Source organism: Apodemus sylvaticus, chromosome 15 (genome assembly GCF_947179515.1).
Source record: "Apodemus sylvaticus chromosome 15, mApoSyl1.1, whole genome shotgun sequence".
Classification (NCBI taxonomy): domain Eukaryota; kingdom Metazoa; phylum Chordata; class Mammalia; order Rodentia; family Muridae; genus Apodemus; species Apodemus sylvaticus.
The window spans coordinates 81,345,707-81,360,644 of record NC_067486.1 but is presented as its reverse complement, the minus strand read 5'-3'; the positions used below and the strand labels follow the sequence as shown (position 1 = coordinate 81,360,644).

Here is a 14,938-nt window from a genome sequence, read left to right as displayed (position 1 = left end):
AAATACCAAAATTAAATCAGGACCAACTAGACCATCTAAACAGTCCCATAAAGCCTAAAGAAATAGAAGGAGTCATAGAAAGTCTTCCAACCAAAAAAAGCACAGGACCAGATGGTTTCAGTGCAGAATTCTACCAGACCTTCAAAGAAGAGTTAACACCAATACTCTTCAAACTATTCCACAAAATAGAAACAGAAGGAACACTACCCAATTCCTTCTACGAAGCCACAATTACGCTGATACCAAAGCCACACAAAGATCCAACAAAGAAAGAGAACTTCAGACCAATTTCCCTTATGAACATCGATGCAAAAATACTCAACAAAATTCTTGCCAACCGAATCCAAGAACACATCAAAACGATCATCCACCATGATCAAGTAGGCTTTATCCCGGGAATGCAGGGTTGGTTCAATATACGGAAATCCATCAATACAATCCACTACATAAACAAACTCAAAGAACAAAATCATATGGTCATTTCATTGGATGCTGAAAAAGCATTTGACAAAATTCAGCATCCTTTCATGCTTAAAGTCTTGGAGAGAACAGGAATTCAAGGCCCATACCTAAACATAGTAAAAGCAATATACAGCAAACCGGTAGCCAGCATCAAACTAAACGGAGAGAAACTTGAAGCAATCCCACTGAAATCAGGGACCAGACAAGGCTGCCCCCTTTCTCCTTATCTTTTCAATATTGTACTTGAGGTACTAGCTCGGGCAATTCGACAACATAAGGAGGTCAAAGGGATACAAATTGGAAAGGAGGAAGTCAAACTATCATTATTTGCAGACGACATGATCGTCTACCTAAGTGACCCAAAGAACTCCACTAGAGAGCTCCTACAGCTGATAAACAACTTCAGCAAAGTGGCAGGTTACAAAATCAACTCAAGCAAATCAGTGGCCTTCCTATACTCAAAGGATAAGCAGGCTGAGAAAGAAATTAGGGAAATGACCCCCTTCACAATAGCCACAAACAGTATAAAGTATCTTGGGGTGACTCTTACCAAACATGCGAAAGATCTGTATGGCAAGAACTTCAAGACTCTGAAGAAGGAAATGGAAGAAGACCTCAAAAAATGGGAAAACCTCCCATGCTCATGGATCGGTAGAATCAATATAGTTAAAATGGCCATTTTGCCTAAAGCACTATACAGATTCAATGCAATACCCATCAAAATCCCAACTCAATTCTTCACAGAGTTAGAAAGAGCAATTATCAAATTCATCTGGAACAACAAAAAACCCAGGATAGCTAAAACTATTCTCAGCAACAAAAGAAAATCTGGGGGAATCAGTATCCCTGACCTCAAGCAATACTACAGAGCAATAGTGTTAAAAACTGCATGGTATTGGTACAGTGACAGGCAGGAGGATCAATGGAACAGGATTGAAGATCCAGAAATGAACCCACACACCTATGGCCACTTGATCCTCGACAAAGAGGCTGAAAACATCCAATGGAAAAAAGATAGCCTTTTCAACAAATGGTGCTGGTTCAACTGGAGGTCAGCATGCAGAAGAATGCGAATTGATCCATCCTTGTCTCCTTGTACTAAGCTCAAATCCAAATGGATCAAGGACCTCCACATAAAGCCAGACACTCTGAAGCTAATAGAAAAGAAACTGGGGAAGACCCTTGAGGACATCGGTACAGGGAGAAAGTTTCTGAACAGAACACCAATAGCGTATGCTCTAAGAGCAAGAATTGACAAATGGGACCTCATAAGGTTACAGAGTTTCTGTAAGGCAAAGGACACCGTCAAGAGGACAGATCGGCAACCAACAAATTGGGAAAAGATCTTCACCAATCCTACATCAGATAGAGGGCTAATATCCAATATATATAAAGAACTCAAGAAGTTAGACTCCAGAAAACCGAACAACCCTATTAAAAAATGGGGTACAGAGTTAAACAAAGAATTCTCACCTGAAGAACTTCGGATGGCGGAGAAGCATCTTAAAAAATGCTCCACTTCATTAGTCATTAGGGAAATGCAAATCAAAACAACCCTAAGATTTCATCTTACACCAGTCAGAATGGCTAAGATTAAAAATTCAGGAGACAGCAGGTGTTGGAGAGGGTGCGGAGAAAGAGGAACACTCCTCCACTGCTGGTGGGGTTGCAAATTGGTACAACCACTCTGGAAAGCAGTCTGGCGGTTCCTCCGAAAACTGGGCACCTCACTTCCAGAAGATCCTGCTATACCACTCCTGGGCATATACCCAGAGGATTCCCCACCATGTAATAAGGATACATGCTCTACTATGTTCATAGCAGCCCTATTTATAATTGCCAGATGCTGGAAAGAACCCAGGTATCCCTCAACAGAAGAGTGGATACAAAAAATGTGGTATATCTACACAATGGAGTACTATTCAGCCATTAGAAACAATGAATTCATGAAATTCTTAGGCAAATGGATGGAGCTAGAGAACATCATACTAAGTGAGGTAACCCAGACTCAAAAGGTGAATCATGGTATGCACTCACTAATAAGTGGTTATTAACCTAGAAAACTGGAATACCCAAAACATAATCCACACATCAAATGAGATACAAGAAGAAAGCAGGAGTGGTCCCTGGTTCTGGAAAGACTCAGTGAAACAGTATTTGGCAAAACCAGAACGGGGAACTGGGAAGGGGTGGGAGGGAGGACAGGGGAAGAGAAGGGGGCTTACGGGACTTTCGGGGAGTGGGGGGGGGGGCTAGAAAAGGGGAAATCATTTGAAATGTAAATAAATTATATCAAATAAAAAAAAAGACAAAAAAAAAAAAAAAAAAACAAAAAAAAAAAAACAAAAAAAAAAAAAAGAAATGGAAACAGAAAAAAAAAAAAAAAAAAAAAAAAAAAAAAAAAAAATATGCAATGAAATATAAACACACTGATGGCAGACATACATCAAAAGGATTATCCACAATGCACAAAAAATGTTTAAGTTAAATAAAAATGCATATAAATCTGATATAGTCTTACCCAACATTTCATTTCCATATTTTATGGAAATGAGAAAAATTCTAAATCAAGTAAGTCCCTCTAGAATGACCTTATACAGAAATACTTGATTAAAATGGCCAGTATGTATGAATCACAATTCACTGACACATGCTAAAAAGAAAAAAAACTAATGAGAACTTTCCAAAATCATTAAAGTCATGCATTCATATTTTATTGCTTCTCATCCCATCAATACTTAGTATACCACTGATACATTATAAAATAGCATATGCATATGAAAAATATTTTAGCTAAAATTAATATTTATGATGTACACTTTAAAATATTATAATTATATATTGACATTATATATTGGCAAATATTATATATTGTCAACATTATATATTGAAAAAATCAGGGTAATTAGCCAATTTATACCTGAAACTTTTTACTTCTTTAGGAAGAATATATTCAATATCCTGCTTTTTGAGATATATGAGATATTGTGTTTAGCAATACATATCCAAATGCAGGATAACATATCCAAACTTATTCTGGTTAATACGAATAGAATTTCAGGAAGTGCTGCATGTATGTTGAGGAGTGAGGTTTATCTCTTAAACATTTTGAGTTTGTTCTATTTCAATTTTTCCCCATAGGGGAATTTCTAGATTCCACAATTTCTCTAATTTTTTGTTATTGATGAAATATGTTCCTCCATAAAGACTGTGTTAATTTAAACGTCAACCAATTGTATATGAAAGCTCCCCATATTTCCAATCACAACAGCATTTCTTAAACATTGTCTTTTTATGACAACTATTCTACATGGGATGAAGTAGTACTTAATTGTGGTTAATGGTGATGTTGCTTAAACTACATAGTAGATACAGGCTCCATGTGAGTATTGGTCACTTAAATGGGTACAGCACAAACTGCAATATGTTGAACATATTCAATATTCATACACATTTACTAATGAAAAGAATGAAAGCAAAATATGTAATCAATGCAATTAATCCATTGTTAGTTTTGTACAAACACATGTTAATATCAGAATAAATAGTGTCATATCACAGTAATATTTGTATACTCTTAAGGTATAATGTATCATATATAATTCATTGTCTAAAATTATTAGTGTTATGAGCTAATTAAACATGTGAATGATTATATTAGTATTTAATAATGAATGTTTTCTTTAATATTAACTAGTAATAAATTACAAGAAAGTTGTTACATGTGTGTGGCACACATTAAATTTCCAATAGACAACACAGGTCGATGATATTCCTCAGAGGAACTGAAAGAAGAGTAGTGAGAGAATGATTAAGTTTTCATGGAAAAGAATGCCCCAAAGACTCTTGTCATGGCTCCCAAGACCTCCTTATTCCTCAGACTGTAGATGATGGGGTTGAGCATGGGGGTGAGGATAGTGTAGAAGACAGCCAGAATCTTATCCTCTGTAGGGGAACGAAGACTCCTAGGTCGAAGATAGGTATAGACAAAAGGTGCATAATAAAATGTCACCACAGTTAAGTGAGTTGAGCATGTGGTGTAGGCCTTTTTCTTTCCCTCTTTTGAGCGCATGTGGAAGACAGCAAAAAGGACCCGAGCATAGGAAGCTGTGATACCAAGGAAAGGCAGTAGGAGAAACAGGCTTGTGCTTACAAATACCACGTACTCATAAACCCAAGTGTCCATACAGGCCAGGGGCAACATGGCTGGAACGTCACAGAAGAAATGGTTAATGGACCTAGAATGGCAGTAAGGAATATGAAGGGCATAGACAGTGTGTGCTAAAGAGTTGATGGAGCCCAGTGTCCACGATCCTATGATCATCTTCAGACACATTATTTTGTTCATGCGAATGGGATAATGAAGGGGATGACAGATAGCCACAAAACGATCATAAGCCATGGAAGCCAGGAGCAATCCCTCAGAACCTGCCATGGTCAAAAAGAAAAACGACTGTACCCCACAGCCCAGAAAAGAGATGCTTTTCTGGCCAGAAAGGAAGTTAAACGCCATCTTGGGAACACTGGAAGAAATGTCCATCAAGTCCATGAGAGAGAGCTGACTGAGAAGAAAATACATGGGGGTGTGAAGCCTTGGATCCACACGAATGAGGTGGATCATTGCTGAGTTTCCAAACAAGGCCAGGAAGAAGACAAGTATGATAAGCATCAAAAGTAGTAGGCCAGTTTGGTTTTGTGGAAGCAACCCTAACAGAGTGAAATCACTTGAGCTCTGATTCCATTTCTCCATGAAAATATATTTTGCTATATTTCTTGAAAAGGTGTCTTAAAAGCAAATATATTTATCATATGAAGTAGAACAGAATAAAGAGGAACAGGCTTGTAATGAATGTTCACACTGAATTGTTCTTCCAGCACCATCAATCTGTTGACTGTATTTTGAAATCTGAACTGAACATGGCCGTGCTCACAATTCAGGGGTGTCTGTATGGGCATGATGACATCAAAGGTACAAACATGAGTAAGATAGCACACACAGTTTCTTCTAGATAACTCCATGCAGAACTATTATTAACCTGCCTTACAAAACAAAGAAACTCAGGTCCCCACTCACCCTAATCTCTGGATTGTCTTCTTGGCCCTCTTCCCCTAACTAGCAGTATGACACACAAGGATCTGTTCCTTAATGTTCTGACTCTCAAAATCTCTAATGAGTCTTTGATTTTCCTGAAAATTCCATCCACTCCCAATTCACTGTTCTATAACAAAAGGGTTTTTTGTTTGTGCTTAGATCCACACTAGCCATTTAATCTTATTTTGTATATTCACTTTGATAAAAAGGCTTTGACTTGTGAGATTTTAGAGATACCAAGTGAATAGATATTCATAATGAAAGTTTTAATATAAATGACACACAGTGCATAACATGTATGTTATATTTTACAATTGTAAATAATATACAAATGTGTCTAAATGCTATAAATGTTGCTTATATTCACTGCCTTCTCTCTTTATTCTGAAGTTCAGATTTTTGTACTCCATTGGCAGGAGTGAGAAGCTTTTAAAATCCTTTTCATTGTGGAAATCAATGTGCAGTAGTTGATTTCTTGATTTTTTTCCTCACTAACACTTTAAAAATTGTTACATTTTAAATGAATTTATATGTAATTGAGGGGCATGCACACCATGATACTTGAGTAGATGATAGAGTACTACTGCAAGAGTCAATTTTCTTCAATCATCCTGAGGATCAAGCTCAGATCATTGGATTGGAAGCACGTGCCTTTACTTCTAAGCTATCTCAACAGGCTAAATAATATAGTACCAATTTGATTTTATTAATTATGTCATTTATGTTACATATAATTTATTTACACATATTATATTTAACTAAGGACAGTAAGACAAAAATAATTATCCATGTTTGGAATAAATAAATTAAACAATAATAAAATGATTAAGTTATATATGTGTATGTGTATATTATTATATATTCCTATATAGAGAAGTATAACATGCTCCATCTGTGTAATTTACAGGTGTGCATATATTTTCTAGAAGAATTACATGGGCTTGAATAACAAATTGAATTTTCAAGAGAGCAGGAAGAACATGATACAGCCTTGATGGGGAAAATGAAAATGGAAATAGTATGACTATATTATAATCTGAAATATAAAAATATCATCTAAAAAGGATAAACATTCTAGTCAGAATATTTCCTATTTTTCTATGGCCTCTCTAATGGCATCTCTTGCTGTTCTGGTCTGGGCCACCTGATTCTTCTTTATTTACTCTCTCAAGATTGCAAACTTCATAATTATTTATCATCTGTCCACTACATGCTTCTTTCTCTTACCTGTTTTCAGTATAAGAGTCCATGTTTACATGTATGTGCTCTTGTAGCTGAAAGAATACACAGCCTAAGGATGTTACTGGCCTGGATAGCCATGTTGGATTACTTAAATTTTTCAAAAATAAATAACAAATGATACATTGTGAAACTTGTTCATTCATAGTAACAGATCTTTCAGCACTCCATTTGTCTGTGCTGACCACAAAACAATTTTAAAACCATGTTTGTCACAGAAAATGTGAATACAAGTTTATAGTTATCTAATAAAGAAATACTGACAATGAGGAATCAATAGGCAGGAACATGGCAAGTGCACAGGACCACTTGACAGAGAGTAAATATGGTACCAGAAGAATCATGCACTTTCTTATTATATTTTTTAAATAAATGGTATAAGCTGACAGATAAGAAGTATAAATAAAATCTACAATTACCACCTTTATAATATACCTTTAAAATACCTTTCCACTTAGATGGTCACATGCTCTGTCCATTAATTCTTGGAAGATCATGTGATCTGTAGCACAAATTAAGAAGGTGATGACAAGATTAGACCATCAAACTTTAGAGTCAAATTGTGTGTGTGTGTGTGTGTGTGTGTGTGTGTGTGTGTGTGTGTGTAAGCAAGAGAGATCAAGGTAAAGAGACAGCTGGTGGAATGGAGCCTTCACTGAGACACTAGGTTTAGGCATCATGTAAGGTGTTCTGTGTGAAGTCCCCTACTCAACTGATGAGCATGGAACAGGAAGAATTAGCAGGGAGAGTCAATGAGAACAAAAACAATGATGCAAGTGTTTATGAAGGGCCTGTGCGAAGACAATTGTGTAGGGAGCAAAAGACTTAGATTTTGGTCTGGATAAGCCAAGAAAACAGGGAGAGTAATAATGCTCTTAGGTACACTTCAGGTCCTCATCCAAAATGCTCTTGTTCAGAAGGGAGCTGCATGAGAACCATGCAGAGAAGACTAGAAGGAATGAGAATATCTGATGGCTGATCTGTATTTAAAAATAGATCCACATGTCCCAGATAATGAATGATTCCTAGATACATTAGGACAGTGAGCCCCTACCTGGACATAGGCTCTGGTCTGATGATTCATTGATTTCTAGTTCCCAGCACAGAATTTACTTATAGCAGGATCTCAACCTGTATGCCTGTTGAGAATAATAAAACATTATCTTCAAAGGTGATAGACTATTATTGTTTGTACTGACTAAACTGACATCATTTAAAAAAATCAAGTCTTCTGTATCATGTCATGTCTTTTAGGGGCATTTTCTTTTGCTTCCTTGAACACAAGTCTAGCTGTAGAGAGAGGAATATCCTAGCTATCCTCCTAGACTTTTCAATACTCAATTTAGACACAGGGTCTACAATAAGCTTACATTTCACAAATTAATGTTTACGTGTTAAATTTCTATAAAAATAGTGCATACGTATGTGTTCTCAGTGGTCCATTATGCTTTGAGGACAGTTGAAGCAATATTAATTTGTTTCCAAACTTATAAACTATCACTTGGCAGTTTATGTTAGAGAAGAGCTGTTTTCCGGAGCCCAGATACCTGGTGCTTAAGATTTCAGATTTAAGACATTGAGTCAGAGCCAAAGATCTCTCATTTATCCCCAGACAATTTTTATTATGTCTGGGCTTTATTTAATGTACCAGAGTCATAGTAAGAACCATATTCTTTATATTTTAATTTTTAATTCTTCCAGTGGCTGCAAGATAGATGTCTATGTGTCCATTGATTACTCTAAAAGGCATGAAAAACGTAGAGTTGTTTAAAGCTCTGTGTAAAGATTACTATTATATATGAATGCTACAAATGCAGGATGCTGAATTAATTTTGCCAAAGTTATAGGTGTGTACACATACAATACACAGAGAAAGACCTTTATAGCACAATAAATTAACCATCAGAGCCACTGCAAAGTCTTAAAAATTCCATGGGTCACTGAAGGACATGAACTTCAATGAGCCCTTTGCATTCATCTTTGCTTTTGAGAACCACAAAACCAGAAAATTTCAGCTGCTTAATTATAGTCACAATCTTGAAAACAAGCACGTTGTAGAATTCAAACACATGTTTCTTTAGAATTTTAATTTCATTTTGCTTTTCTACTTTTTATGAAAATCCTAAACAAAGCTCTCTTATGACATGAAAACCGTATGTCCAGAATCTCCCATAGTTATTGTAGCCCAAACCAACTCTGGTCAATAATGTAATTTGCACTCAGCTCATCTGAGGATCTTCTACTTGTACTTGTATTTGTATTTCTAAGAAAAAATACCTTTACAATGTATCTATTCCATGCAGATAGTCTGCGAGTCTTGAGAAGTCTTCAGTTCTCTTTATTCACATTCCCTGACAGGTAGAACACAAAATCATATTTTTATACAATAGCAACAACTAATGACTAGAAATCTTCTTACACTAGAATCCTTCCAAAATATCAAGAAATTACCTGATTACCAATTACCAGTTACTCATCTTATTCATAATAGAGCCAAGAGAACATCATTAACCCTTTACTGAAATATTTACATGCCCATAGCGTAGATAAAATACTCTCTATTCCTAACTAATTTTAAATAAAACACAAGAGAAATTTTAGATTCATTTCCAACATATTGTATTGATGAAAGACAGAATGGCAAATACTCTATTTTATATGCACAACCTTGGATCACCAAGCCTTAGACATTCCTCTTTTCCTCTAAGTACTCCCTTATGTCTAAATCTAGGGAGACACCACCTTGGTTGTTTCTCCTCAGTTGGCTGCTATGTGGTAGTGCAGTTTTGAACTTGGGGAAGTAAATACATGACAATAACCATTCCTATCACCATAGGATGCCTTAAAGTAGACTAAGGGATATGATTGCATTATTCCAAAAAAATACTTGAGAGCTACAGCAATATTGAGCTATATGTATTATATTTCCTTATTTTTAAATGATTGGCCCAATGTGGGTATGAATTAAAGTACACAAACATTTATCTGGAAAGAAACTCTACATTAGTCACAGGTTAATGCATAGTTCTTATAACAATGCATATATTCAATCTCAGGAACATCTAAGCTGACAGATATACCTCTGAATGGAAAACCAAGTTAATCAAATTTCAAAGCAAATGAAATATTATAGCCTAATCTTTATGTTTGCTACAGTTTATGGGATGTTACAGGAACTAGCAGTGAGGATCTATGTTATTTGCATGTGGAGTGCCTATGCAGAGGCAGGAATGAAGAGACTTATAATTTCACCATCCTACACAATCCAAAATGAGTAGGTTAACAAATATTTGTAGTATTTAACATATTTATTTGTGCACTAAGCCTCATTCCATATATGAGAGTGTTATATTATATTCAACAAATATTACTAAACTTCTATTGTAAGCTTCTACTAATTACTTCTAACCTTTTAATGTGGGAAAATTATAAATACAGATGAAAGTTTATTATTGTATTTTATAGAAAACTTCTTCTGCTTTTATCAGAGCAATACAAACTGCATTTCCTAGAAAGTCCACACAAAACAATCATCCTCTTTCAATTTTTTATGATGCATGCATAGTCCATATGTAACTCTGAAATCTGCCTTGAGAAAAGGCCAAACCATAAAGACAGACATTACTTTAACTTCAATTAAGGTAGATTGCGAAACACCTCAACACTTCTGTAGTCCCTGAAGACTTTTATGAAATTCTTGTAATTCTTATCCATACCAGTGCTCTTCCTTATTCTTTTGTTCACTAAAGAAGGAGTAAATTTGATAAGAAAACATGGTAAGTGAAAATCATCCTTCTGTTGTACTCAGTGTATCAGCCTGTCTCCTTCTGCAATGTAAGCTCAGGTTTGTATATATGAATAGTGCACAACACTAACATGCTGGGGCCTGAACCCATCCCCCAGAATTTTGCATCTCACCTTTGCCGTTTTCTGTATTCCTTGAAATTACACCATTTTCATAGCACAGGAACAATAGTTTTAGGTCAATTTGATGTACTAAAGTGGATTCTTTGATGAATGATTGTGTACCTTTTCTCTATACAGATTGAAACTGCTCATGGGTAAGGTGGAGTCTTGAAAGGATTGTGGATACATAGATTCAAGAGATGTGACCAATGAAAGTAATAACTTGTTCTGACTTGGAGTTTTCAAGATAGCAGAGGCTTGGAATGAGGCAGAGATCCTTTATAGTGTCTTAATAAAATGGTTTTGAACATTAGGGTAAAGAGGTCCTTCCAGGAAGACTTCATCAGCACAGATCCTGCTTAAGAGATGATGTTGATAATCTTGGATTCTGACAGAGGAGAAAAGAGCACTAAGTGATGCCATACATAGACATAAGTTGGATATTCAGTTTAAATAGTGTACTATATGATTTGATGAGAATTTGATTTCTGGAGTGGTTGTATCCATTTGCAATACCACCAACATTGGAGGACTATTCTTTCTTCACATGCTTGATAGCACGTGCTGTCACTTGAATTTTTGATCTAAGCTATTCTGATTGGTGTAAAGTGTAATCTCAGGGTCATTTTGATTTGCATTTCCCTGATGACTAAGGATGTTGAACATTTTATAAGTGCTTCTTGACCACTTCAGATTACACTGTTTAAAATCCTGTTTAGCTCTGTACCCCATTTTTAATTGAGTTATTTGGTTTTGTAGAGTCTACCTTCTTTGGCTCTTTATATAGTTTGGATTTTAGCCCACAATCAGATGTAGCAACCCCAAAAGTGAAGATATTTTCCCAATATGTAGGCTGCTGTTTTGTCCTATTGACCATTTCTTTTGCCTACAGAAGTTGTTGAGTTTTAAGAGATTTCATTTATTACCTGTTGATCTGAGTAACTTAGCCATTGGTGCTCTGTTCCAAAAATTTTCTCCTGTGCCAATGCATTCAAAGTTATTTTCCACTTTCTGTTTTATTAGATTCGGTGCATTTGGTTTGATGCCGAGGTCTTTGATCTACTTTGACTTGAGCTATGTGCAGTGTGATACATACTGATCAATTTGCATTCTGCACCATATGTTGAAGATGCTTTCTTTTTTTTTTTTGTACTGTTGCTACTGTATTGTTTTGGCTTATTTGGAAAAAAATCAAGTGTACATATGTAGGATTCCTGAGTCTTCGATTCTACTCCTTTGATCAGCCATCTCTCTCTGTACCAATACCATGCAGTTTTAATCACTATATATCTGTAGAACAGGTTGAGATCAGGGATGGGGATTCCTCCTTAAGAGTAGTTTGTATTCCCAGTGAGTCTAAATTTTTGTTGGCAACTGGTTTTCAATTGGGATAGCTTCAAGATTAGTGATGGGAACATGTTTCCACTTTCAGTTCTAAGACAGAATCTGGTGTAGACCTTACTGTATATGCTGACTCAGACACTGTGAGTTCTTGTATGTTTATTTAAAGTGCCTTGTATCCTTTGTGTCCTTTCCCTCTGCCTCTTCTTCATGCTTCCCTGAGCCCTAAGGGATGATATTTAATTAAGACATATCATTTAGTGATGAGAGTTTCAAGATCTCTCACTCTCTGCATATTGTCTGGCTGTGGCCTATGTATTTGTTCCCATCGGCTGTAGAAGGGAGCTTCTTTGGTAATAGCTGAGCAAAGTACTGATCTATGAGAAAAGCAGAATATATAGGAATGATTTTATTCCTGCATTTTTTTTTTGTAGAAATAGAGCATTCAGCTTACCCTAGGTCCATTGGCTTTCTACTCCCTGTTTCTTGTTAACCCAAGTAGTGTTAGATATGGGTTCAACTATTGGAGTGGGCATTAAGTCAAATAAACTGTCGACTTGTTGCTACCATAAGCCTTGCACCACCATTGCACAAGAATGTCTTGCAGACAAGATACCAATATAGATTAAAATATTTATGTATGGGTTGGTTCTCAGGAGCCTCTCAACTTGGAAATGGTGGTGACAGAGACACAGAGTAGGACTCTGGTATGGCTTTTAAGTCTCATGTTCTCAGGACATTCTAGCTCTCTAACTGTACTGAACTGCTGATGATAACTTCTAATAAGTCCTAAAAACTTTCTTGCTCCTTCTGGGGGTAAAAAGCTGCAGGCTTAGATGGGCACCTGTAGCCTAACAGAGGGGTGGGATAAAACAAGTCAATATTTTATCTCCTGTACTAGCACCTATAATAAACTGTTACTTCCCTTTTATGACCTTTGCTTTATTGTTTTCACAACATTTTGGAATATGCTCTGAATAGGAGAAAGTCTGGTTACTATTTAAGAGCAATCAAATGGCACTTAGGAGACTGGCAGAGTTCTCATTGCAGTTTTGACTATTAGAAAAGGACCCTATAGCAGTTCCACTATAAGCAAAAAGCTTAATAATCACTGATATAAGTTTAGGAATTCTTATAGGCTCATCATGAAGACCAGAAGTCATCTATTTGTCTATATAGCATCACAACAAGACAGCACACCTTCATAGATCTGCAGAAATCTAATCCAGAGGGATGGGCTAATACCTAGGGATTTATATATATATATAAAATAACAAGAAAAGTATATTAACAACAGAAATCATTCATAAAATGAAATCTCTTATACTCTTGCCAAACAAGAGTGAATCTGTGGCAAATTACATTACAATCCAAAGCAGACCATCTAAGGAAGATCAACTGCTGGTTATTAGTTTCTGCTATTATGGCTCCTGACAATTGGTGTTTACACTTCTCTTTTAGTAGCTTGCAGTGTACCTTCCTATACCAAAGAATATAGCAATAAACATAAAAATTTTACTTATGCACAAGCCCAGCTTCTCTATGTTCAATGAGTTCTGTAGATGTCTTCAGCAAAAATACATTGCTGTCAATTTGTGGAGAGCAACCTGAACTGTTAGCAATAGCCTAGGTACTAAAGTAGGGGTTCCATGGTATATCTTTAGCCAACAACTCAATTATATGTAACCCATTCACAGTACAAGAAGCTTCATTTGATGACAAGAGATATCTAGTTTGGGCCCTGTCTCCTCATACTGGCTGGTTTTGTGTGTCAACTTGATGCATGCTGGAGTTATCACAGAGAAGGGAGCTTCAGTTGGGGAAGTGCCTCCATGAGATCCAGCTGTGGGGCATTTTCTCAATTAGTGATCAAGTTGGGAGGGCTCCTTCTGGGTGGTACCACCTTTGGGCTGGTGTTCTTGGGTTCTATAAGAGAGCAGGCTGAGCAAGCCAGGGGAAGCAAGCCAGTAAAAACATCCCTCCATGGCCTCTGCATCATCTCCTGCTTCCTGACCTGCTTGAGTTCCAGTCCTGACATCCTTTAGTGATGAACTGCAATGTGGAAGTGTAAGCTGAATAAACCCTTTCCTCCCCAACTTGCTTTTTGGTCATGATGTTTCTGCAGGAATAGAAACCCTGACTAAGACGCTCCTCCATTATTCAGTGATTTCATTTGGACTGCCTTCATATATGTACATATTTTACATAGGTTCCATTATATTAGGTTTCTATACTACTGCTCACATTGTCATTAATTTCAACTGTATCTCCCAACAGAGTCCCAACAGTCCCTTCCTTAGTCCCATCTTCTTTCCCCCTCCCACTTAATTCTTAATGAAAATGAAAACACAATAAACACAAATCTAGAAAACAAAATGAAGGCAGTTCTAAAAAACAAGTGAATAGCATCAACTACCTAGTCTCAACATCTAGTTGGGTAAAGCATCAATGGTAGAGCAGCATTAACCAAGAAACAGGGGACACACAGTGTTAACATGTCAATGCATATTTTATTAAATATTGAGGCAACATTTTGCTTTTTTATTTTCTATAATCTTTGTTTACATTCCAAATGATTTCCCCTTTCCCACTTCCCCCCTTCCCATATGTCCCATAAGCCTTCTTCTCTCCACCCATTCTCCAATCACCTCCCTCCTTTTTCTCTGTCCTGGTACTCCCCTGCAATGCTGGATCAAGCCTTTCCTGGATCAGGGCCCTCTCCTTACTTCTTCATGGCAGTCATTTGTTATGCTAACTGTGTCTTGGGTATTCAGAGCTTCTGAGCTAATTAATATCCATTTATCAGTGATTGCATTCCATGTGTATTCTTTTGTGATTGGGTTACCTCACTTAGGATGATATTTTGCAGTTCCAACCATTTGCCTAACAATTTCATAA

General features: G+C 36.5%; 1 protein-coding gene across 1 annotated transcript; it reads right to left on the bottom strand.

Annotated features, from left to right (window-relative positions):
* Positions 1–4,273: 4,273 nt before the first annotated feature.
* LOC127665672 (olfactory receptor 2L13-like) lies at positions 4,274–5,212 on the bottom strand. The gene has a single exon (XM_052158155.1). The coding sequence runs from the start codon at positions 5,210–5,212 to the stop codon at positions 4,274–4,276; it is 939 nt and encodes a 312-aa protein (XP_052014115.1).
* Between the last annotated feature and the right edge of the window lie 9,726 nt (positions 5,213–14,938).

Coding starts and splice junctions, on each gene's coding strand:
- LOC127665672 (XM_052158155.1), bottom strand. CDS start 5,212: ATGGAGAAATGGAATCAGAGCTCAAGTGATTTCACTCTGTTAGGGTTG.